The 26,371-nt window shown below is 31.1% G+C and overlaps 2 protein-coding genes across 6 annotated transcripts in view; one reads left to right on the plus strand and one right to left on the minus strand.

Moving 5' to 3' along the window:
- The window catches only part of LOC139503321 (islet cell autoantigen 1-like), a 52,341-nt gene that overhangs the window by 14,944 nt on the left and 11,026 nt on the right, over positions 1-26,371 (plus strand). For 3 of the 5 annotated variants that reach the window (XM_071293090.1, XM_071293091.1, XM_071293089.1), the window contains 4 exons: positions 599-823; positions 3,851-3,936; positions 7,631-7,737; positions 9,722-9,871. In XM_071293090.1, the coding sequence (XP_071149191.1) occupies positions 599-823; positions 3,851-3,936; positions 7,631-7,737; positions 9,722-9,871 (568 nt within the window). Of the gene's footprint in view, positions 1-598; positions 824-3,850; positions 3,937-5,812; positions 5,963-7,630; positions 7,738-9,721; positions 9,872-26,371 lie in introns of all 5 variants that reach the window. The other 2 variants (XM_071293087.1, XM_071293088.1) reach the window with 1 other exon arrangement.
- Positions 20,871-25,795, minus strand: LOC139503320 (tripartite motif-containing protein 2-like). The gene is made up of 2 exons (XM_071293086.1): positions 25,668-25,795; positions 20,871-23,017 (listed from the first exon to the last, which is right to left on the minus strand). Exon 2 carries the CDS (start codon positions 23,013-23,015, stop codon positions 20,973-20,975), a length of 2,043 nt encoding a protein of 680 aa, XP_071149187.1. The 5' UTR covers positions 23,016-23,017; positions 25,668-25,795; the 3' UTR covers positions 20,871-20,972.

Below are 26,371 nucleotides of genomic sequence, written 5' to 3' on the forward strand. Positions count from 1 at the left end.
ATTTTGCAGAATTATCTGCTTGCATATTTTTTTTCTTTTTGAAGAAATTCTGGTATCAAACCAAAGAAAAATGTAAAACATCAACTTTGTGAAAGGAGTTTTCCTAGATCTGGAAATTGAGAAATTTAAATTCCATGAACAAGAAACCCTCTTACAGTTAAAAAGTTTTAAAAAAAAATTTGAAATGTAATTTCTTAGTAGCAGATGATTGAGGACATACAGAATAAAAAAAATAGTTCAGTGAAATCTGCCGTTAACAGTCATTTGCTTCTAAAAGCCACATTCACACCAACCCAAACACTTTCTTTATACATATATATAATTCAACTCTTTTCATTTAGAACATCTTTTTGCTGAAAATCCTCATTTGCTGAATGTATTTCATAGCCTTGATGATAATGTCTTTTTTCAGGTTCAAGCACAAGTGTGGAAAACAAAAGCTAAATTTGATATTATAATTGGTCAGTTTACTATGAATTTAATATTATATAGGTCAGTTTACTATGAATTTAATATTATAAAGGTTTGTTTACCATGAATTTAATATTATAAATGGAGAATTGAACATAGTCTCTTGATGATAATGATTTTATTTCAGGTTCAAGCGCAAGTGCGGAAAACAAAAGCGAAATTTGATAAATTAAAACTGGATGTGATGCAAAAAGTAGACTTATTAGCAGCCAGTAGATGTAATATGTTCTCACATGTCTTAGCCAACTATCAATCAACGTTATTACATTTCTGGGAGAAAACATCAAGAACCATGACAGCCGTCGCAGAAAGCTTTAAAGGATACCAGTACTATGAATTTAATATTATAAAGGTTGGTTTACTATCAATTTAATATTATAAAGGTTTGTTTACTATCAATTTAATATTATAAAGGTTTGTTTACTATGAATTTAATATTATAAAGGTTTGTTTACTATTACTATTACTATCAATTTACTATTATATCACTAATATAGGTCTGTTTACTATGAATTTAATATAATTATAAAAGGTGGGTTTACTATCAATTTACTATTATATCACTAATATAGGTCTGTTTACTATGAATTTAATATAATTATAAAAGGTGGGTTTACTATCAATTTACTATTATATCACTAATATAGGTCTGTTTACTATGAATTTAATATAATTATAAAAGGTTTGTTTACTATCAATTTAATATTATAAAGGTTTGTTCACTATGAATTTAATATTATAAAGGTTTGTTTACTATCAATTTAATATTATAAAGGTTTGTTTACTATGAATTTAATATTATAAAGGTTTGTTTACTATCAATTTAATATTATAAAGGTTTGTTTACTATCAATTTAATATTATAAAGGTTTGTTTACTATCAATTTAATATTATAAAGGTTTGTTTACTATCAATTTAATATTATAAAGGTTTGTTTACTGTGAATTTAATATTATAAAGGTTTGTTTACTATCAATTTACTATTATATCACTAATATAGGTCTGTTTACTATGAATTTAATATAATTATAAAAGGTGGGTTTACTATCAATTTAATATTATGAATGTCAGTTTACTATGAATTTAATATTATAAAGGTTTGTTTACTATGAATTTAATATTATAAAGGTCTGTTTACTATGAATTTAATATTATAAAGGTTTGTTTACTATGAATTTAATATTATAAAGGTTTGTTTACTATCAATTTAATATTATAAAGGTTTGTTTACTATCAATTTAATATTATAAAGGTTTGTTTACTATCAATTTAATATTATAAAGGTTTGTTTACTATCAATTTAATATTATAAAGGTTTGTTTACTGTGAATTTAATATTATAAAGGTTTGTTTACTATCAATTTACTATTATATCACTAATATAGGTCTGTTTACTATGAATTTAATATAATTATAAAAGGTGGGTTTACTATCAATTTAATATTATGAATGTCAGTTTACTATGAATTTAATATTATAAAGGTTTGTTTACTATGAATTTAATATTATAAAGGTCTGTTTACTATGAATTTAATATTATAAAGGTTTGTTTACTATGAATTTAATATTATAAAGGTTTGTTTACTTTCAATTTAATATTATAAAGGTTTGTTTACTATCAATTTAATATTATAAAGGTTTGTTTACTATCAATTTAATATTATAAAGGTCTGTTTACTATGAATTTAATATTATAAAGGTTTGTTTACTATGAATTTAATATTATAAAGGTTTGTTTACTATCAATTTAATATTATAAAGGTTTGTTTACTATCAATTTAATATTATAAAGGTCTGTTTACTATGAATTTAATATTATAAAGGTTTGTTTACTATGAATTTAATATTATAAAGGTTTGTTTACTATCAATTTAATATTATAAAGGTTTGTTTACTATCAATTTACTATAATATCACTAATATAGGTTTGTTTACTATCAATTTAATATTATAAAGGTTTGTTTACTATCAATTTAATATTATAAAGGTTTGTTTACTAACAATTTAATATTATAAAGGTTTGTTTACTATCAATTTAATATTATAAAGGTTTGTTTACTATCAATTTAATATTATAAAGGTTTGTTTACTATGAATTTAATATTATAAAGGTTTGTTTACTATGAATTTAATGTAATTACGGTCTGTTTACTATCAATTTACTTTTATATCACTAATATAGGTCTGTTTACTATGAATTTAATATAATTATAAAAGGTGGGTTTACTATCAATTTAATATTATGAATGTCAGTTTACTATGACTTTAATATTATGAATATCAGTTTACTATGAATTTAATATTATGAATGTCAGTTTACTATGAATTTAATATTATGAATGTCAGTTTACTATGAATTTAATATTATAAAGGTTTGTTTACTGTAAATTTAATATCATAATGGTCAGTTTACTGTGAATTTGATATCATAGCGCTCAGTTTACTGTGAATTTAATGTAATTAAGGTCAGTTTACTTTGAATTTAATACTATAAAGGTGGGTTTACTATGAATTTGATATTATGAATGTCAGTTTACTGTGAATTTAATATCATAACAGTTTACTATGAATTTAAAATTATGATGGTCAGTTTAATATTATAAAGGTTGGTTTACTATGAATTTAAAAATTATGATGGTCAGTTTAATATTATAAAGGTTGGTTTACTATGAATTTAAAATTATGATGGTCAGTTTAATATTATAAAGGTTGGTTTCCTATGAATTTATAAAGATTATGATGATCAGTTTAATATCATAAAGGTTGGCTTCCTATGAATTTATAAATATTATGATGATCAGTTTAATATTAAAAAGGTTGGCTTCCTATGAGTTTAATGTAATGATGGTCAATTTAATATCACAAATGTCATTTTACTATAAATTTTATATTATAAAGATCAGTTTATTTTTATTGCAAAGATTGCATTGAAACTATGGTCAAGTCGCAGATATCCACATCTTAAAATCTACATCTAAAATACTTATCAACCCACATTCACGATCTGAAAAAAAAACCTTATCTAATTCACATTTAAACAACTCATTACACACCAGAAAAAAATAATTCTTACGATGCCACTTTAGAGCTTAAAATGTAGGCTGTTAGACCTTATGGCTATTCATTCCAAACTTTTTACAGATTCATGAAGATGTCTTCTTCTCAATACACCTGATCGGTATTTATTCCAATCCAGATAAGCTCTGAAATTACACAACTTGTTAATGATGTCACAAACCAGTTGTAGCTATTTGGGGTACTCGTTTACTTAATATATATTGTAAGTAAAACCAGTGACAGTTAATAACTTAACATATGTATGTATTTCAGGATTAACATTTGTATGTATTTCAGGATTAACATTTGTATGTATTTCAGGATTTAGCAGAACCTAGTAGAAAATTAGCTGAAGAGACGGGGAAAGATAAAGAAGCTGACATAGATGACGACTTTGATCCTAGCAAGTTAGTATTCAAAATGGTTGAATGATTTTTGTCTTTTCTGTGCTGTTGTGAGAAATATCAAAATATCTTTAAAGGTATATATATGGTTACAAGAGCGCAATTATTTGTTTACATTTTACCGGCAAGTTTTTTACCCCAAGATGGTACTCAGAATAGAATCCTATACGGCTTCTGATTGGTTGATACAGGATTGGAATTACATGTAATCGAAAGCTTATCCAATTAGGTTTAAAAATTGCCGAAAATCATATTCACATTTTACGAAGTATAGAAAATATCTTCAATATCTGCACGTCGGAGCCATTAAAAAGATGCCTTTTTCATTAAGCGAAAAAAGTAGACGATTTTTTTCAACTGCATTTTAAGTCAATTTGAGCCGCATGACCCTATATTTTTTTTTGGTTGTAATGCAACACTGGCATTTGTACTAACAGGAACTGCCACCCGTTTTTCCCTAGTTTGTGTAGTCTTCGAGAAAAAAAATACGGAACACTAGTGGTACCCTATGGAAAATGCATTACGAATAATTGCGCTCTTGTAACCATATTATACAGTACCAAGGGGAGATAATTATCTATCAAATTTTATAACATTTTAATCTCACAATTCATTTTGGAAAATTCATTCATGTCTATGAATCTGTTTCTGATTTATTTATTTTTATGGATTTTTGATTTTTCATGGTTTTTGCAAAAGTCTGCATGCCAAGCCTTTAGAAGTTTTGTATTTTTTTTTTTTAATTAAAAATGAAAACATATTCCCTCATGAATTATGTTTATGTGTAAAAGTTGGAGAAAAATGTATAGAATAATGTTTGGGTTTTATGTCTAACTTCTTTTCGCATGCCTAAAGTATGTGCACAATGAAGGTTGCATTTTAACAATTTTTTTACATAGGTTGTTTTTTATAGGGACATGTATCTGCAATGTTTGAATTTGTGGCATAAGAAATCCATACTTTTCCTGCAAAAATACTTGCCAAAGTTTATGTTTAAACCAAGTGCATACAAATGTTTTTGCTTGCATGCTTTGATTAGACCTAGTGTATAGATTTGAATTCTAAAGTTTGCATGATGAGTCTTGTACTTTTAAATGCTTTAATTAGACCTAGTGTATAAATTGAATCTTTAAGTTTGCATGATGAGTTTTATAGTTTTTGAATGCTTTAATTAGACCTAGTGTACATGCATGTTTAAATATGAATCCTTAGGTTTGCATGATAAATCATGTACTTTTGCATGCTTTAATAAGACAGAGTGTATACATTTTATTTTCCAAGATTAATGTTGTATTTTTGCATGCTTAATTTAACCAAGTGTATACAAGGGTTTTTTGGCTTACTGAATTATGTAGTTTTGCGTGCTTAATTAAATTTAGTTTATGCATGTTTTTTTGCTTGATGAATTATGTATTTTTGCATGATTTGATTATACCAAGTGTATATATATGAATCTTATAGTTTTGGATGCTTAAGGTGGTACCTAACACTTTAACGAAAATTAATTTGGCTCGTTTAATTTTCTTTAAATTTTGACAAAGTATTTACTTTGACCCTTTGATAAGAATATAAGAATTTCAAAAAATTTGAACCATCCGTTTAATCAGAAAAATTACACTGGTTATATAGCAGTTTGACAAACCCCTTTTTTGATCATTGAGAAGCTTAATATTTCCTTAACAACACAACGTCATTAAAACCTTCTGCTAATTTTACAGAGTTATCTCCCTGTTGTGTTAGGTACCACCTTAAATTAGAACAAGTGTATAAATGTTGTTTACCCAAATAGTTCCCCTATTTTTGCATGCTATGATTGTTTATTCTGCACGTGCTAGTTTATCTGTGTGTATAAATGTTATGTTTGTGTTGTCACTTTCAGTTACGATTACATCAAAGAAAAATGTCAAAAACAAAGAGAAGAATTTGATCAAGAATTGTCCAGTAGATTAGAAGGGCACATTGATGAAAATGATGATCAAAATTTGTTACAAAATAATGGAAATATTTCAGAAAATATTAGTGACGACAGGTAAACCTCACTGTGGATTCATTATTATTCGTCGGATACCAATTTTTCGTGGATTTCGTGGGTACAAGAGAACCACTAATTCAAATGTTCAACAAATCACAAAGATTCTTAAGAAATGTATCCAGACTTTTCCAAAACCATGAAATTAAATATCCACAAATATACAAGTTGTCCTCAAACCACGAAATTGGTACCCATGAAAATAAATGAATCCACAGTATTTTGAATGAATGGAGATAGGCCAGTGTGTTCAAAAAATTACTGTAAAAATTCAGAAATTATGAGTGCATTTATTATTGTAAATTTTGAAAAGTGGACAATCTTCATACAGATATATGTATGAGATATCAGATTGCAGTTTCTTATTTTGGCAATATTCACCCAGTCACATCATTGGTACAATTAAAAACCTGGCAATAGTTTCGGAATTTACAGTATTTTTAATGACTTTGAGGTAGGCCAGAAAATCACCCAAAAATAGTGAGAAAAAGTAAATACTTGTGGAAAATTATAATTCATTTAAGCTAAAGTAACAAGGCTCATTCAGCATTGATTTTGGCCACATATTTTCTCGAAAAACTAAAAAGGCTTTTTATGATTTTTATGTAGGGAAAGGACAAGATACAATAAGGCCCACCTATTTTCTCATTTTTCAAATTCTGTTTTTGAAAAGCTACTTATCCTGTTAAAATATTCCTTTAGGTTTGAAGTTTGTTTGGCTGAACTTCAAAACCATTAATTTCAGAAAACAGCTGAGGTGAGGGGGGTGAAAGGGCACCAAAAACGCCAAAAGAAAAATTAAGATTTTTGGTCATTGGTTCTTTAAATTTAATAGGGTGTGCCTACGTGACCCAGAGAAAATTACGTCGATTTAGACAGCAAAAACAGTACTAATGACATTGGAATTAAAAAATTCTTGGGTCACATTGGCGCAGGCACTTAAAAACTAACAATTTGTTGTACCAAACACCTGAAAAGTGAATAATAATTACAATATTTGAATAATAAGAGAAAGTTTACCCCCTCATTCAGTAAACATTTCCTGCAATTTTGTATTTGGTCTTTTTAACTTTACTTTGATATGATATGAATTTGATGTTCGGATGTAACTGTTAAATTGGCAGTGCATCATTCAAAGTGTGCACATCAGCATGCTCATATCTGCCTTAGACTTTTTATTTGTGCAAAAACTTTAGTTTCGTTTTCACATTGTTCTAACCGGATGTTGACTTGACAATGGTAAAACATGGACCATAAACAGATACGTAAAATCCGTGTATGTTTACAAAGCACGACTGAGTGAAGAAGCTCTTTCCACGTTATTTCTTCAACAAAATACTTGAAATGAACGTTAGATACAGGTATCAATGTTAATTTTAGCATTTTTGAAAAAATGTAGGATGCATAATTAAATTTCCCACCTGTGCACATGCGCACACGTGTTCTAGTTCATACGATGTAGTTCTGACGGTTTTTCATTTAAAACCTTTTTAAATTTTTCATCAAATCATGTTGATAAACTAATTTCTAATAATTTTAATCTTTTGGACTAAATCAATTAGAAACAAACCGCTGAAAAGTAAAAAAAAATTGTGAATAGACCGATCAATTTATACGATGTCCGGTACTGAACATAGTTCAGCTGTCCAACAATGTCTTTTATTTAAGGTTGATTGAATTTGAAGATTACCATGACGATGAAGGTAAAGACTCCTTACAGACTAATGGCAGCTTGCAGAATTTGTATGAAGGAGATGGACATACTTTAAATGATGGTATGATGATTGATTTGACTATTTTAAATTATTTTTACCGTGTAAATAATTAAGGTGGTACCTAACACTACAGGGAGATAACTCTGTAAAGTCAGCTAAACGTTTTAATTACGCTGTGTTGTAAAGGGAATATTAAGCTTCTCAGTGATCAAAATTGGTGTTTGTCAAACTGCTATATAACCAGTGTAATTTTTCTGATAAAATGGTTGGTTCAAATTTTTTGAAATTTTTATATTTTTGTTAAAGAGTCAAAGTAAATACTTTGTCAAAATTTTATAAAAATTAAACGAGCCAAATTAATTTTAGGGAAAGTGTTGGGTATCACCTTAAATATACTGATGGCATATATTTGGTTGATTGATTTTTGGTGTTTAATGGTTAAACACTATTGGCTATATTTTAGTGGGAAGATTTTATTGTTCATTGTACAAACCACCAACCTTTGTTGTGAGTTCAATTAAGATTAAGGGATCCAACACTCAACCTAAGTGTTGATAGGCTTATGATACAGTAGACAAATTACTTGAAATATTTGATAGTCTCTGTTGTATATTTTTTTCCGTTATTTTTCAAGATTCAATATAATTTTGAACTTTATTTTTTGAATAGAAACTTGACAATTTTGATGAACAAATATTGACATTCAAGATTCATTTATTTTTTGTGACATTGAATTGTATACTGTTTCATTTAATTTCACTGCTGATTGACAATGCTTTTTTGAGGAGTAACAATCTCAAATATCACTCTCATAGCTATGTGTTATTTCATTTATTATACTGAACGTTCTGATATTAATGTTTTTGACCCGTCCGTCAGTCCGTCTGTCAGTCCTGTTTCTAGTCATCGCAACTCCTCTCAAACCACATAACAGAATTTCACGAAACCTTTTCAGATAATAAGGACATACTATGTTGTTGTGCATATCGACGGGAAATTGCGATTCAATTTTTTTTCTAGGAGTTACGCCCCTTTGAACTTATTTACTTTAATGAACTACTGCAACAGTTTGTCATCGCAACTCCTCTCAAACCACACAACAGAATTTCACAAAACCTTTTCAGATAATAAGGACATACTATGTTGTTGTGCATATCGACGAGAAATTGCGATTCAATTTTTTTCCTAGGAGTTGCGCCCCTTTGAACTTATTTACTTTAATGTACTACTGCAACAGTTTGTCATCGCAACTCCTCTCAAACCACACAACAGAATTTCACGAAACCTTTTCAGATAATAAGGACATACTATGTAGTTGTGCATATCGACGGGAAATTGCGATTCAATTTTTTTTCTAGGAGTTACGCCCCTTTGAACTTATTTGCCTCACTATACTGTTGACTCCTCTCGCTTGGAATTTATGTACTACTGCAACAGTTTGTCATCGCAACTCTTCTCAAACCACCAAACAGAATTGAGATTTTGTTTCTCCAGTGACAATTTGAAGACGTGGGGTATGTGAGTGTGCTCACAAAGGTTCTTTAATTTGGTCTGTACGTCTGTCTTTCCGTCTGTCTGTCCCTCTTCAGGTTAAAGATGTTGGTCGAGGTAGTTTTTAATGAAGTTGAAGTCCAATCAACTTGAAACTTAGTGAACATGTTTCCGATGATATCATCTTTCTAATTTTAATGCCAAATTAAAGGTTTTATCCAATTTTCACAGTCCACTGAACATAGAAAATGATAAGCATCCGTGTTCTTGGGACATAAATTTAAAAACTAAATATTATTGATGTCGACTGCTTGACAATAAAATACAATCCTATCTAGCTGCATTGAAGACCCCTTGTTGACCTTTGGCTGTTGTCTGCTCTTTGGTCGAGCAGTTGTCTCTTTAACCATTCCTCATTTCCATTTTCAATTTTATCTAGGCACTCCAGCTTCCTCCACCAATAAAAACGGACTGCAACAAAATAGCCTAAATGCGGTGCTTAAAAAAATCAATCCAAATCAATTTTATCTATGTTTAATCCATATTTTTTCAGAGAACAAATCAATCCTTTCAAGAGATTCCAAAAAGTCTGATACTTCTAGTCCATTTATAGAGTTTGAGGAGGACAAACCGGAGGAAGATTTCAGTGGCCAAATCATATCAACATCAGAAAAGATCAAGCTGACTAAAGTTAATAAAAAAGGTATGTACACCTCTCTTATAATTTATAATCAGGATTACAGGGTATTTTGAAAGTAATTGACTAAATTACATGTAATCAGAATTTTGGCTGATTAATGATTACTATGATTACTTGAAAAATTGTAATCAATTACAGCTTATTAACGATTACAATTACAATTACCCCAAGTCTGCTTATAATATGTTAACACTGGCAGACCTATTTGGAAAATCACCGTGATTTTTGTAAAAAAATCGGTGTTTTTTGGACAATCTGCGCGGAACGGATAATTAATAGAGGTTCATCGTAAATTTTCCGTTTTACAGAATATTTTGCGGTTCTCCGGAGATTTTCCGTGTCTCAGGGAATTATCCGTTTGTCCGATAAAACGGGTGTGTATTGAGTCATTGATAGAACCAGTGATGCGTAAGCGACGGTTATTAAAAGGTCGGTTGTATAATCCGTTATGCGTGAGCGACGTTCAATCATTAATTGATCGTTGTATAATCCGTTAAGTGTGAGGGACGGTTGTATTGAGGTACAGATTGTGATATATGTAGAAGTTTACAGAACTACTAGTATCATTAATCGATTGAGATATAAGGAATTTTCAAAAATTTATCACATAATGTTTCTGTAAATTTAGAGAGAAACAGATTATATATTTCTGGGGGTGAAAGGTTTACTTTTATGGTGGAAAAATACATGTGTATTTCTGAGGCCGCAGATCATTTAACCTTCATTGGCAAATGGGAATTTTTAAAACGGTCTTGATCACCTGCTGATCCATTAATCGTTCAGAATGAAATGCACATTTATACCTCTTGGGGTTGAAGGCATATATTAGCAAAATTAACAATATGCTACGATGAGATAATAACAAGTTGCGAATTTTAGTCCGAATGTGTATATATATGAGCATATGGACATACATTCATCTTTATAATTAATCAGTTCATCTGTCATTTGTTTTATTAAATTACTTTTCAATTGTGGTATAAATACAATTTTATCATTGTGTAAGACGATTTGAGAATAATGCTTTCATCGTAAATACTTCAGAAATTATAATTGATTCAAGAACCGTTTATTGGAACAAAAATAAAATGAACGGCTTGGAGGAAGTTCTAACCTTAGTTGATATCAGGGGTTAATTGGCGGTATAGCAGTATGTTACGTAATACAGCGATCGTCGATGCATAATATGCATATGTATATAGTATGCATGCAACTGGATTTCGACAACTCGTGGGTTGTCTTTTAGACAAAGAAGTTCCATTTTAAAGATATGAAAGTACGTCAATGCACGTCTTGTAAACTAATCTGTTACTTTTTTAAATATAAATAAGTTATATTTTAAAAGATTGGATGGTTATTTCACACGTATCAAATAGATAAAGGCAGATGTGGTGTGAGTGCCAATGAGACAACTCTCCATCCAAATAACAATTTAAAAAAGTAAACCATTATAGGTTAAAGTACGGCCTTCAACACGGAGCCTTGGCTCACACCGAACAACACCGAAAGTTCTTCTGTCATCATTACTGTTTTTCAATTATATTTTGAGAGTTCGATCTTAAAACTAAGTTCGTCCTGACATTTATGGAATATTTGCCACTGGAAGTTAAACAACCAACAATCAATCATCTTATTACAAAATTTAAAATATGCCTGAGCGATAATATTCTTTTAAATTTTAATGTGAAAGACAGTTTCTCCATTTATAAGAAGGCATTTCCAGGTCTAATGTTAAGTGTATCTACATCCCGGGATTGAGATTTATTTACTATACTAGCAAAAAAAAAAGAAAAGAAAAGAAATGATGATACTTTTTTTTTTAATAATTAAATAATTAACGTTAAAAATATATGTAATTAACTTGATCTAAAACTTGACCTCGCTCATAATAGAGAATGTTAAAAATCAATTGTGTCGACTGCACGGGATTGTCCAACGGCGGGAAATACCCTGTAACTATAAACACAGGTGATGTTACTGACCGATTGTGGAATGTCAACTCAGGGTTAAAGTGATGTGTAATGATTGTGCGCTTGAAAGTTGAGGCTCTAGTAGGTTCATTTCAATTGATAATCGATAATCTAAAATTATTTTTTTTTCCAAATCAACGATGAAGTTTTGGATATTATGGAAGGGATTTTTTTTAAGGACAACGGAGGTACCTTAAAAGTCTATAGGAAAATATACAAATAAAATAATATAAAATAATTTCGAAGGTCACAACTTGTATCTTATAAATCAATGATAAAGCGACTTCATCAGTATTAAGATTGCAATCAGATGACTTTTAATTTTGTTTGTGTTTCAGGAGTGGGAGTGTATAAGATTACCTTATATTACAATGTTTGTTTAAATTGCTTGACCCTTATGGGTGTAATTTTGCAATAAAGATTAAAAATATATACTTTGGATGTTCCATTCTCAGCATTGTTTCTGGTCTGTCTGTTGGTTTGTTCGTTCGTCCGTCTGTCCCGCTTCAGGTTGAAGTTTTTGGTCGAGGTAGTGTTTGATGAAGTTGATATCCAATCAATTTTAAACTTTGTACACATGTTCACAATGATATGATCTTTCTAAATTTAATGCCAAATTAGAATTACCTCATTTCCTCAGTCCACTCAGGGACTTTCTATACTAAGTAAAGAAAGTCCCTGGTAGTCCCTGGTCTGTTAAACAGAAAATGATAGTGCGGATTGGGCATCCGTGTATACTAGTGACACATTCTTTTTTTTAATTTATTAAACTTGTTCTCAGTGGCAGATCCAGATTTTTTTTATATATAAGGAGAGGGGAGACTAACTGACAATGTCATGAGAGGACCAGCTCCAGTCATTCTCAAGTGATTCCCTATATAATTAATATTTATTTTTCAACAAAAGGGGGCGGACACCGTGTCATTCCCCTTTTATAGCCGACTGAGAAACTCAAAGGACTGTTTAGGCAGTCAATGTCGTCAAAAACTTCTATGTGTTGTATAGCCAGTCATTGAGTCAGTGTCGTTAAAAACTTCCATGTATATCAATCAATCAAATCAAGACTATTAAAAACTCCCATCAACGCCATTCCCCACTAAATCCGGCTCTGGTTCTATTAATTTCATTACTTCTTCAACATACTAGTATCGGGAGCATGTGAGTATGGTAGCACTCCGTAGATAGGTCTGTAGTTTTGCATGTATGACACTAACAGTTGGCCTAACGTATTAGAAGGCCAGGGTTGGAAGGTTATTCAACATTCTGTGGCTCAATTGTAACTATATTTTCTGTGAAGTGCTACCTAAGCCGTGTCCTGGTGAACCCTACCCATTTTTTTCAAAGGATTTTCCAATAGCACATCGAAACACTTCCAGCATTCTATATTTTTTTCACCAAAAAAATTGTACCTCAGCATAATACAGGTCATGAGGTACATACTGTTTAATTTCCTGTTACTACGAATTTTAGGGATTTTTTTTTCATCAGATTTGCCCTGTTGTCTTTTCTTTTAACTCCGTGTAAACCCTCACACGCGATGTTTACAGAATTATTTGTTTGAAAAATTAAATTTGTTGTATTACCTCTTTTATCAAAATAATATTTAGTTAGCTTTATAAGCGCCTTTTCAAAGCCCAAGCATTGAACATTGCAAACACATATAGATATTTTCAAATGAATTAAAAAATATCTTCCCAAATCGACAGAACGAACAGAGAGATATTTGCCACTGGTCTTTACCCAGTTAACGATTCACTCTTAAATGCATTTCTCAAAAAACGATGGGAAACAGAAAAAAAAAACCAGACTATATCTTTTGGATAAACAGCCAAGGACATTTCCAGACATGAATATAACTGCATGGACCATCGCTTACAAGTTTTGTGACAGAACAGGCTTACAACTTTACTATAGTACATGTACAGTGCTTAGAACTCGCATAATTTTACTCCAGTTTACATAGTGCACTATTTTATGTTTTATGATAACAGAACTGTGTTTTATCAAGGTTTATCATGACTCGTATGGTTTTATGATAACTGATTTCTGAGGAATATGTTTAATAATGTAAACTTTATTTAAAGATACGTTTTTTCCAATTGGCGCTAAAGAAAAGCACCATATGAATATTCATGAACCTACAACGATTGCTCAAAATCGTTATTTAAAAATCCTGTTTGTGAGATGCAGATTCATTTCAATACCGAACTTTCGTCTATATATTAAGTTTCACAAGTGTATAACACGGAGAAGCTATCAGAAGGTACATTACTCCCATTTTGTTTGGGTGTGAACCATCGATGTTCACAGCAATATCAAAGAATAAGATGATGATGGTAGAAAGAACTATGGGCGTCATGTGGCAAATATTACATGCATATCGGACCATGAGTTGTCAATCTGTATGAAAAGATTTCCAATACAACCATATTATTGAGAAGGAATGTTCACATGCTCTCGTACTAGTATTACAGGGTTCTTGTGTCGTTCACCTTAGACACACATCTTTTTAACGATGTTTAAAAAAAAAGACAGAACCAATTTAATGTCATATATCCCTATTTTTTAATATAACTATAACAAGAATACCCCTATTTAGCGGACAAGCAGTTTATTCTTTTTCTGTTATTGAATATTGAATACCAAGAAAGAAAATAAATCCCGAAATTAATTTGAAACTTTGATACTCAATAGTTTTCCAGCAAAATATTCACATCCCTTGGGGATAATTAGTGTTTGTCCAGTGGCATATATAACATGCATGTCGGAACAGGAAATTTTGCATAATGTACTTTCAGAACCATGTTCACATCATTATACATTATAGCCAACAATTGTGATGACAACTCCTTCCTTTGTTCGAGAACAATCTTGTTGAAATAGAAATCAGTGATTTTACTATGTCCATAACTTCGATGAACCCAAAGCAAGTTAAATATCGACCTGTATTTAATTCAAATAAGTTCTCTTCTTCTTCTTCGTCCATCGACTTCCCATGATAACATACTGTTGTCATACGAGGACTAGTTTATTTACAAAACTTTTAACTCAAATAAACAAAATGTATGTTTCTTTCTTATGTTCAATGTAAAAATGTATATAATTTTGAATTGCAACTATCTATAGTTCCGTAACTTTCTATCAAGGCGTATAAAAGAATGGTCGATAAGTGCGTATATTTTTGTTAAATCAATATTTCTTGTACGTTTCAAACTGTCCTTCACTTTTGAGAACGAGTACTTACATTTCCCCAAATTTACCCTTGGAAAAAATGTGAAAACAGATTTTTATTTTATGAAATCTTTTTTTTTTGGAATTATTTAGATTTTTATAAATAATATTCTTTACAACAGAAATGTAATTTATAAACAAGCTTATGCGTTTAATAATGAATAGTATATCGGACACGCAAGACAGAGATTTATACTATACACCTGATAGTTCAAAATGGAAAGTTTCAAGTTATCGGTCGTATACACTGATCAATACCCTTAGAAGTGAAGCGATGCATGAACTTGCAAGTCCGACAGGAAATCGCTTGAATACCTGAACGGGTCACCTCACAATACATTTGGGAGTAATACCTTTAGCCATGCTGGTGATCAGACAAGGGAAGGTACAAATTTATTTAAATAAGTTTATTACATAAAAGAATTATGAACAAATTAGATTTTCGAAAACAATTTTCACGGAACACTTATTTTCGCTCATTTATGACTTTGAACTATGACTTTTTCACCAATTCCCATATAAACAGTTAAAAACTACATACCTTGGTTACCACCGTATAGCTGACTTATATTAACCCTTAAACCAAATTTCAGAAATCCTTGTATTGTAGTTCCTGAGAAAAATGTGACGAAAAATTTTCAACTTGGCTATTATGTGTAAAATCAAACAAGTGTTCGGTAAGGGAGCTACCATTTGATTTTTATGGGGGGGGGGGGGGGGGCTAGGAGGAAATTTGAAAAAAATAGGCAGGACAGGAGTTTTGAGTAAAAAAAAAAGGCAGGATGAGACACTTGCAAAAAAAAAAGTCAGGACGACAATTTAGGTAAAAAAAAGTCAGGATCAACTAAAAAAAAAAGGCAGGACCGAACAGAGTGAAAAATAAAAAGGCAGGACAGAGATCACAGCTAAAAAAATGCAGGACAACATTTTTCATCCTTATATCACTAAAATTCAAGCGACTGTGAATTCACTAACACGTGGCTGTTGACACATTACACACAATATACTTAAAATACCTGGGGCAATTTACACTTCTGGTTTATTGTCCCTTTAACCAGCCAGTGTATCTGTGTATGATGTATTTATCTACCGTGCAAGGGTTGTGTTGCCAGTCAAGGTCGTTAAATGTATCTCTAGTTTCATTGACAGACTCCCATAATATATTCGAATTTTGAAAAAAAAGAATGTGGAAGGACGTAAGGACAACATTACAAATTGGACTAGTGTACATGCAACATTCAATCTATTTCTTGTGTGACAGTTTACTGACTGTCAAACCCGTGTTCAATTTATTATTTTGATATGGTTCCATCATTCGAAAATAAGTTATCAAAATCTCAGTAGGCTAAAAAAAAAACTACTGGATTTTACCCACAGAGTGCAACAAACACAGGTCACGGAAATGGTCTCTACTACTTCAAACTTTGGCAATCTAAAATGAAATCTAATCAGTCAATTTCACAGTATCACAATTCCATGTAACAGAAGAAGATGGTGCCTTGAAGATATATATATATAGCTGAGTAAAATAAATATTTTTTTAAACAAGATATATGTAGGGAGCTCTATTTTTAACCAACCCGCGCATGAACAGATTCATTTTTTCTTGTATTTACTTCCTGAATGACACGACTCTAGAAATGTTTGCCACTGGACATCAATTTAAAAATTAAATAGAATCAGACAGTCATGCTCGAGCAAATAACATTGAGAACGGAACTTTATAGCAAGATATATACTATAGTGCATGTATACAGATTGTATTTGAACACATAAGAGGGTCTTGAATATTGTCTTATAGTTGTAAGTAATTTTTCTGTAGTCTTCATATTTTCCCCAATTATTCTATATTCTTTGTTTTCTTGGTGTCTATTTATTTACTTTTTTGGCCCTTTGTTGTGCACTTTTTGTCCATATATATTCTCTCTTCTTCTATATAAATCCTATTCAAACCCTTATAAACATACACAATCAAAATGTTCAACTCAAAACCCCAGTTGACTTGTCATCCATGGAGTTTTTCTCAACCGTTGAGAATATAACAAATGCTAAATGAGTCCGTTTAAAAAAAAGATGTGGTGTGATTGCCAATGAGAAAACTCTCGTTAAGAGACCATATGCCACAGAAATTAACAACTATACATGTAGGTCACCGTACGGCCTTCAACAATGAGCACAGCCCATACTGCATAGTCGGCTATAAAAGGAGAAAAAGTCTAGGAGTCCATTACTGATATTACATATATATATGATTAATGTATCACGTATACGTCTGATGCTTAATTGTTAGCTCTGCTGGAAGGCAAAATATTTAGCTCTTGACTGACTAGTATTTAACAACTGAAACTAGATAAGTTATGAAAATCAAGGAATCTATACATGCTATAACAGCAAATTTGAACGGAACCAAAACGCAAATTAGTAAAATAATAAGTATACAACTTTCATTCCAGCATTTTAATATTGGTAATTATTAATGATGTAATGCGTAAATAAGTTATCCTACACAGTGGAACAAATGGGAAGCCAAAGTACGTTAATGTCTGGATTAATCTTCTGCAAAAACAATGTCATTTTGTTTATTTTATCTGGTTAAATCTTCTGACATCAGACTCGGACTTCTTTAGAACTGAATTTTAAATGTGCTTATTGTTATGCGTTTACTTTTCTACATTGGCTAGAGGTATAGGGGGAGGGTTGAGATCTCATAAACATGTTTAACCCCGCCAAATTTTTCCACCTGTCACAAGTCAGGAGCCTCTGGCCTTTGTTAGTCTTGTATTATTTTAATTTTAGTCTCTTGTGTACAATTTGGAAATTAGTATGGCGTTCATTATCACTGAACTAGTATATATTTGTTTAGGGGCCAGCTGAAGGACGCCTTCGGGTGCGGGAGTTTCTCGCTACATTGAAGACCTGTTGGTGACCTTCTGCTGCTGTTTTTCTATGGTCGGGTTGCTATCTCTTTGACACATTCTCCATTTCCATTTTCAATTTTATTTCAATAAACTGACTTAAATAAAATTTAAGCAAGTTAAACTGTAAGCTTGCCGCCGTTGATACCCCCACCGAAATATTTCGGTTCACAGGAAGTTGTTGAGAAATGAATCTGAAAACGCACCACACGGTACAACTTACTTGCATAAACCCTGTAACCAAATTGATAGATACGAAAAAAAATTACTTAAATAAATGTTTAATGTAATGTATGACGTACTTAAAATCATCTTTGTGTAAAGAAACGTTTGAATTGGCTGATCTTTTTGTAAAGCATGCTATTTTGACGGTTACGGATTCAGACTCATTAAAGATGCATTTCTTTCTAACACAAACGATGCAAACGGCTAAGCTCGCACATGTTTTGATCATTTCTTTCAAACACATACGTTTGCAAAGTTTACATAAACTTTGACAAACTATGCAAACGCTAAAAATGCGTCTGCAGTTTGTCGTTTGTTAGTACAAACGCTGCATTTGTTTCTAACTTCAACCTGATTAAACGAAGTATTTGTTTTTACGTTTGTAAAAAAGTCTGATTACCAACAACATGTGCATGAATTATTGAAAATTCAAACAGGGTCATTAAAGATTTATCAAACGATGTATGTTTCTACTCGTGTATCGTTTAGAAAACAGTAACACACGCGACACAACGTTTACAAAATTCTTGTTAGAAAGAAATGCGGCCTAAGAAAAATCTTATTAGAATCACAAGAAGTTCTGATAGGTCGTAAAATAAACTTCCCATCACTTTATTCTTTTCACATGTCAATTTAAAAAAAAAAAATTCGCAACGATGTCATAATTGAAAGCACGAGGAAGGCTGACCAAAATGTTCAACTTGCGGCTAGTGATTGACAGGTATGATTATATCTTGGGGCTCTTGTGGGGAGCATGGTGTCGGACGGAAAAAAGATTTCCAGTATTCATATATATATAAATGTCGATCTGGTGTGGAAAATTGTGAGTTTTTTTTTAATAGCACAAAGAAAAAGACGTTAGAAGAGTAACAATGTGTAACTATAAACGAATTACTCGTTTATAATCTACGAGACTGATCAGATCGAAGTTTGATAAAAAAAAAAAAAAAAAAAAAAAAAAGCATTCAATATCAAACCTTCTTGGTTGGAGAAAACATGTTCAATGTATCATGCAAATATGTCTTAATAAATTATTTTGTGTATTTAAATTATCTCCATTGAATACAATACAATTTATTAAATGTATCTATGATATCCTCCATAAATAAATATCTGTACAGGTAAAGTTAAATTCGGATCGACAGATTGATTTACGACCTTCCGCTTGTCCATGTTGTATTGCAAAAACATCACAGCAGGTGTTACTCACACTAGACAAGTGTCAAATCAGTATGACATTATGTCGGATTACGGCATCTGCAGTAATTAAGACTCTGTTTTTACTGTTTTTACAGGAACTGATTTATCTTAACATGACAATAAAGAAGAATTTTGTAAGGTGAACATATTTGTAGTATTGCAAAGTTACCACGTGCACTTTTCCTGTTCATTGGTCACATTTAAATAGATTATTCTTTATTGAACTAAATTCGATATTTAAATTGCAAGTAACTTTAATATCAAAACCACCGCTTTTTATTTCTCGACTGAAAAGGGTAATAAGACGGTTATTTTTATCTGACTGTAAACATTGTATATAATCACAACGATCTATTAATAATCGACGATTCGTTGCTCACAGATAACGGATTATACAACCATCTATTAATAACCGTCGCTCACGCATCACTGGTTCTATCACTGACTCAATACACACCAGTTTAATCGGACAAACGGATAATTCCCTGAGACATGCGGATAATTCCCTGAGACACGGAAAATCTCCGGAGAACCGCAAAATATTCTGTAAAACAGAAAATTTACGATGAACCTCTATTTATTATCCGTTCCGCGGAGATTTGCCAAAAATCGCGGTCATTTGCCAAATAGGTCTACCAGTGTAATGGGTTGTTCATATTCGTAATGTCTGGTGAGAAATGCTATGATTTAAATGGTAGTGACAGTTGTTTGTTGAAGGGTAGGTGTACTTTTATAATATCAACGTCAAAAAAGACAAACTAAATTTAATAAAAAAAGGTACATGTAGACCTCTCTTATGATTTGTTAAAGGGTTGATTAACTTTCATAATGTCTGGATTTAGGGGCATACAATACAGTTACAGGGGAGGTAATGCTGTTTCTGATGTAAAATGGTTTTTTTTTATGAAGTCAACTTTTTTTAAGATTTAAAACTTATAGCAAACCAAAAGTATAGTTCTGTCTAAAACATGGTTGATTGGTTGATAAATAAATTGGTTTTGTGACACGATGATTAATTGAGGGGAAGGAAATCTGACTTGCTTCTGGAAACCTAGGGTTTGGTTGATAATGACCTTGCCACATGTCTTCTATTGACCTTGTAAGATCACAAGGCGCCACACTGATTTAATTTCAACATGGCTGAGTATTAATACATCCAGCACAGTTACATGGGTCCTCTTCAAAATGGGTTTATAAACTGGAAAAGAGAAGTCCATGTCACCATATTTTAATAGCACTGTAAACCTTTGAGATCTTAAACCATGAAAATCATAACCAGAAATAACTTTAAATTTGAAACCAACACATATATTTTGAATTTTTTTGTGGTGAGGGAATTTGACAACTATTGAATGAAACCTCTTGACATTTACCTCCTTAAAATATTCTTTTGCCACAAGTTGACTTAGAATGTCAATTTGCTTCTGTTTAGTTGGCTACATATATACTCTGAAGCAAATCTTTGATAAAGAAATTTTAATTGCACTAGTACATGAAAGAAAGAGAGTGTCAGATTGATTAAACTAAATTCTAGATGCCGTTTTCATATTAGTTCTTTAAAAATCAAATATATCGGAAGACGCGAACTTTGCCTAGAGCTTCTGTAACTAGAAAATGTCCATTTTTAGTGATAGCTAAACCCATAGGGTGCCAGAGTCCATCGCTTTTAGTCAGAAGATATTTACAGAAGGAACCATCAGGTAGAAGAACGTGAATACGATGGTTCTGGTTGTCGGCCACGAAAATATACCCGTAATCATCACAACAGATACCGTAGGGTTGAAGTATTTGATCCTGTTTTGTGCCGTAACTTCCATATTTTGCAAGGAATTTTCCGCTTGAACTGAAGATTTTAATATTTGGCGCTGCTGTGTCTGTTACTAAGATATTATCGTTATTGGTAACGGCAACACAATATGGATCTACCAGAACTTTCGAACCTTTATCATCTACTGCTTCAATTTTCTTTAAAAGTTCCCCTGTTTTGGGATCGTGAACTGTTAATTGCAGTGTGCCACAATCTACAACTATGATATGACCTTTACTATTTGTAGTTATTCCCCTTGGATGCTTGAAATGACCAGAAATAGATGAAAGATATTGACCAGCAGCATCAAAGATTTTAACTTCATTCGTTTCATAATCCGTCACTGCAATATTTCCATTTTTAAGAACAGTTGCATCGAAAGGTGATCCTAACTTATCATCTGGCTTTCCAACGAATTCCAAAGTGAGGTTGCCATTCTTGTCAAATACCTTGACCTTTTTGTTGTCCCTGTCTACTGTGACCACCTCATCACTCTGCGTAATAGAAACTCCAGTTGGCCATACATCTTTGAAATCGTTACTTCCTTCAGCATCAAATGTTTTCACGACCTCTGGTGAATTCTTCAATGGTGGTAACATAGTGGTCACAGTCAGCTGACCATTTTCAAGAGCAGACGCAGCCTCTTTTTGACTAACAGGAACATGCTCAAGTAGAAGTTTTCCAAAGAGAAGTTTAATATTTTGTTCCATGTTTGTTCCCGTGGAGAACCCCATTTTTAGTTTTTGAGTAATTCCATCAATTTGCATATTAGCAAGTTGTGTAAGACGGAAAGTAATTTGCCGATGTAAAGCTAGGATCTCATCGCTACGTCCATGATGAAGTAGATATTGAAGATATGTCGCATTATCCTGCAAAGATTTACCAGCAATTTCAAGGTTATTGCTTTTTTTTTCAAGGTCAGCCAATTCCGCTTCACATTTTTGAGAAATGTTTGCAAGCATTTCAGATTTGTAATTGTCAATTATTTGATGTAAAGTATTTGACTGGGCTTCTAAATTTTCTGTAAGTTTTTGTTTGCTCTCTTTCAAAGAATTCTCGTAAGATTTTAAATATTTCACATAGTCAGCAATGCTTGGAATACGACCTTGGATGCCCTCTAGTAATCCATTAATATGACGTTTATAGCGAGGCAAGGCCTCGTCAAATTTGATACTCTTATGACTATCATGCTCCTCATTTTTACATTGAGGACAAATCAAAATTTCACAGATTTCACAAAAAAAGTCCAATTGATCGTCGTGTTTGGTACATGATCGTGCTTGATGTGAACGCATGTCATGGTCATAGAGGCCATTTTGAATTTGTTTGAATGGTATGACACTGTGGTTACGTGTTATTTTTGTTCGACGGTGGGCATCAGAACAATTGCTACACATATCGTCATTACAGTCTAAACATAAATATTCAGCCGATGTTTTTTTCCCATCAAATGAGCAATAATCACACTTTCGTTCTTTTGGATGTTTGTATTCATGAATATTCAGTAAATTAGACAAGAATGGATTCTCAGGAAATGCATGGGCTCCCTCTCCTGGAATTCCTATAAATGATTGACATATAGGGCACTGTAATCGATCAATAGAATTTTCTTGATTTGTCGTGACTGGTGCATCATGGGAGATTTCCTCAATGCAATTCTTACAGAATGTATGTAAACAAGGAAGAATCCTGGGATCCTGATAAATCTGGTTACATTTGGAACACCTCAGAAATTTTGATTCGATTAGTTCAGCAAGAGTTATCTCCACTTTTCCATTCATTATTGTTGCTGTGGTCATCCCTGAAAAATAAATCAAATAGATGTTAAAATCAAATTTAAGTAAGTTGGTAAATTTTATTTATAGTTGTTACAAATGTTACCTGGTTGGGTGGTACAAAATGTATTTGCAACAAATGTTACCTGGTTGGGTGGTACAAAATGTATTACAGCAAAGACTTCTACTTCAGGCAGTGATAGGGGCTGTCTTAAAGTTTCAGTGAAGTTAGAGGGGTTTTTTTTGCTCTGTGTTGAGGCCTCACTATGACTTTGAGATGAAAAACAGCTATAAATAAGCGCTGTTCCTTAGCTTTTGGTGGTTTTTTGTTGTGCATGCACTGATTATGTGTCATGGATGGATACCTTATATATATCCTTTGTTTTTTTAATAAATCAACAATAGACATAAACTTAAGAAAGCTCATACTAACAGTGTATGTCCTTTCTCCCTCACAATGAGAACAACAAAAATAATGTTCCCCCCTTCTTTATCAAACCAGGATCCACATATATATTATAAAATATCTCAAAACAACAAGGTTTCAAATGAGACTAGTACACATTAAACACATAAGCTGTCTTCATTCTTAACCACAAGTCCTATGGCCCAGGCTTGTAAAATTGTTTCCAGGCTTGTAAAATTCTTCTCTACAAATCAACAGTATCTAACTAAAATTTCAAAAAAATGAGCTTATTGCTTGTGGAATCAAGAGTTTATCTTGAAGGCTGCATAAGCATAGGAATGTTAACACATACTATCTTAAATAAGATGATCCTATTTAGCTGGATTGACAAAAAAAATAATTACTATAAAATAAAAGAGAACTTTACCTTTAAAGATCTAGATGGAATAATATCTGTATTAATTTTACAAAAGCATTATTTCCTAATGTTAATTCATTCACTTCACTGCAGGGTGAAAAATTATAAATTTAAATACTTGTTTACCTAAATACCCAATTTTCCAGATGATTTTTCACGTTTTCACATGTACATGAATTTAAAAAATGAAACACATCATTCCAGTAGCTAGGGACAACAAACTTTCTATAAAAAATTCTGTATTAAATATTGATAGAGCAGATTAAATTGATTAATCACTTAAAACATATTTTATCGTGATAATCGCTTGATTGATGACAGGAAAAAGGAAAATTACATATTGATTTTCATTTACCTGATTACCCAAGTGAGAGAAGTTAGATTGAGCAATTAGTGCAAAAAGGTGACATTGATTTGGTATTAGACTTTAATTAAAGGTTTAAACTTCAAATCAATCAAATTTATTGAAAACAAATTTCATTTTAAGACTTTAATTAAATTAAAAAAAATATTGATATTCTAATAGAACTTAACCAAAGTTAGTATTTTAATAGAAAATACTGAAGTACTAAAGTAAAGTATATTTGCTTGACCTATATGGGTTTAGTTGGCATATATATACAGTCATTATTTTATTTTATTAATATGATTTAAATTAAAATACACTTTTAAATTTTGCTGGAATTGATTTTTTGGGTGTTATCATGTTTTGAGTCCACAATCGATTTTTAAAATTATAATCAAATTTCATATGTTTTTTACACTCATTTAGTTTTCCAATTTTACTCTAAACTAAAATACTTATAAATTGAAAGAACGTTTCATGTGACCTACGAAGACAGCCACTTCCCCTTATTTGCCTTCCTTTACAAGTCACATATCAATTTTCTATGCTAACAATAAATTAGAAATTTAAACACCACTGTATTTGTTTATTATATTATATCGGAAGGTCAGTACATAATTGGGTGTGAATTTGTTTAAGCATTGTTTGACTAAGCTTTATACCGTCCACTGTATAACATGTATAAGAGATATATTATGGTAATTCTGCAACAGTTTACACTAAGACACTTTAATTGAAAATCCTAATCCTTGCCTTGATATGAGGCCAGTTGGATTAAAAGGTTTAAAAGGAAAATCAAAAGAAAGGAAATTTTGATATTGTGTCCGACACTTTTCTCATATACTTTTATAGTACAATAGTCCTTTTTTTCTTTTGAAAACTTTTCAAAGTTCTTGTAGTACAAAATTTGTGCTTGAAATGTCAAATCCAATTTCTTTATTTGTTGATTTTTTCGAACCTGAGTACAGTGAATACATATGAATAAAATTGAATAGGTTTGCAGTTAAAGGACAAAAACTGGAGTCAAAAGAGTTCGAAATTTTCAATTTTATGGTTTTGATATATCTATATAGATGATAAACCCTGTGTGTGAACTAACTACAACATGGATATCTGATTTTAAACATTTTGTAGGAACAAAGTAATACAATTTTTCAGAAAGCACATGTAAAATAAGTCTGAAAATTGCTTTATTTTTAGTCTGAAATTCTAAAAACTTTAAATTGAGTAAAGACTTGGTCTTGTGTCAAGTGAGAATCATGAAACAGTTAAATAAATTCATTTTGGAATAAAAAATGTAAAGGCAAAATCTTGCTTACATTATTGGCATATTCAAATTTGGACAGCATTGAATATTTTTTTCATTTACATCATTTATTATACATGTTATATGAAGTAGTTTATCAATGAATGAAATATAGAAATACAGTTTAAAAAGATAAAACTATTAAATCTTGACTTAGAACATTTTTATAATCAATAAAAAAAAAAACAGATTTATCTTACCCCAAATAAATGTTTTTTGGAATCCTGAAAAAATATATGACTGTTATCTGAGCGTTGTTATGTGGCCTGTTTTTAACATCTCCAGGTAAGAATTGACAGGTAGAAATAATTTTACCTTTCAAAAACTTATAATCATAACGTGCCTATAGCTTATATCGTAAAAGTATTTTAAAAGGGATCAGCGTTTTAATTCTTTCAATTATTTAGCTTGAAATGTTAAATATCCATGCCTCAGTAATTTTAGCTTTCTTTTTACATGTATTTAAATGGATGATTGTGAATTAAAATAAAAAATTAAATATTGAAAATGATGTTAAGGATATTATTCTCTTTAAAAAAAATATTGTGTAAATAGTTTAAAGTTTAGATCTGTGGATTTGTGTTAAATAGCTAAGTAGATATATAGGATAAAGATAAAAAGATATATGTAAAAATTCATTGACTATTTTCATCTTTTATGTAAGATTGATGACTTGATTTCGTTCTTGTAACATACATGACATAATAGAAAAACAAAGGATGTGGGGTATCCACTTTGCTCATTGTTGAAGGCCGTACGGTGACCTATAGTTGTTAATTTGTGTGTTATTTTGGTCTCTTGTGGAGAGTTGTCTCATTTGCAATCATACCACATCTTCTTTTATATATCCATCCACGACTCAAAATCAATAGTATACATTCACAACAACAGACCAACAAAAAGC

Source organism: Mytilus edulis, chromosome 14, assembly GCF_963676685.1.
Source record: "Mytilus edulis chromosome 14, xbMytEdul2.2, whole genome shotgun sequence".
In the NCBI taxonomy this organism is placed as follows: domain Eukaryota; kingdom Metazoa; phylum Mollusca; class Bivalvia; order Mytilida; family Mytilidae; genus Mytilus; species Mytilus edulis.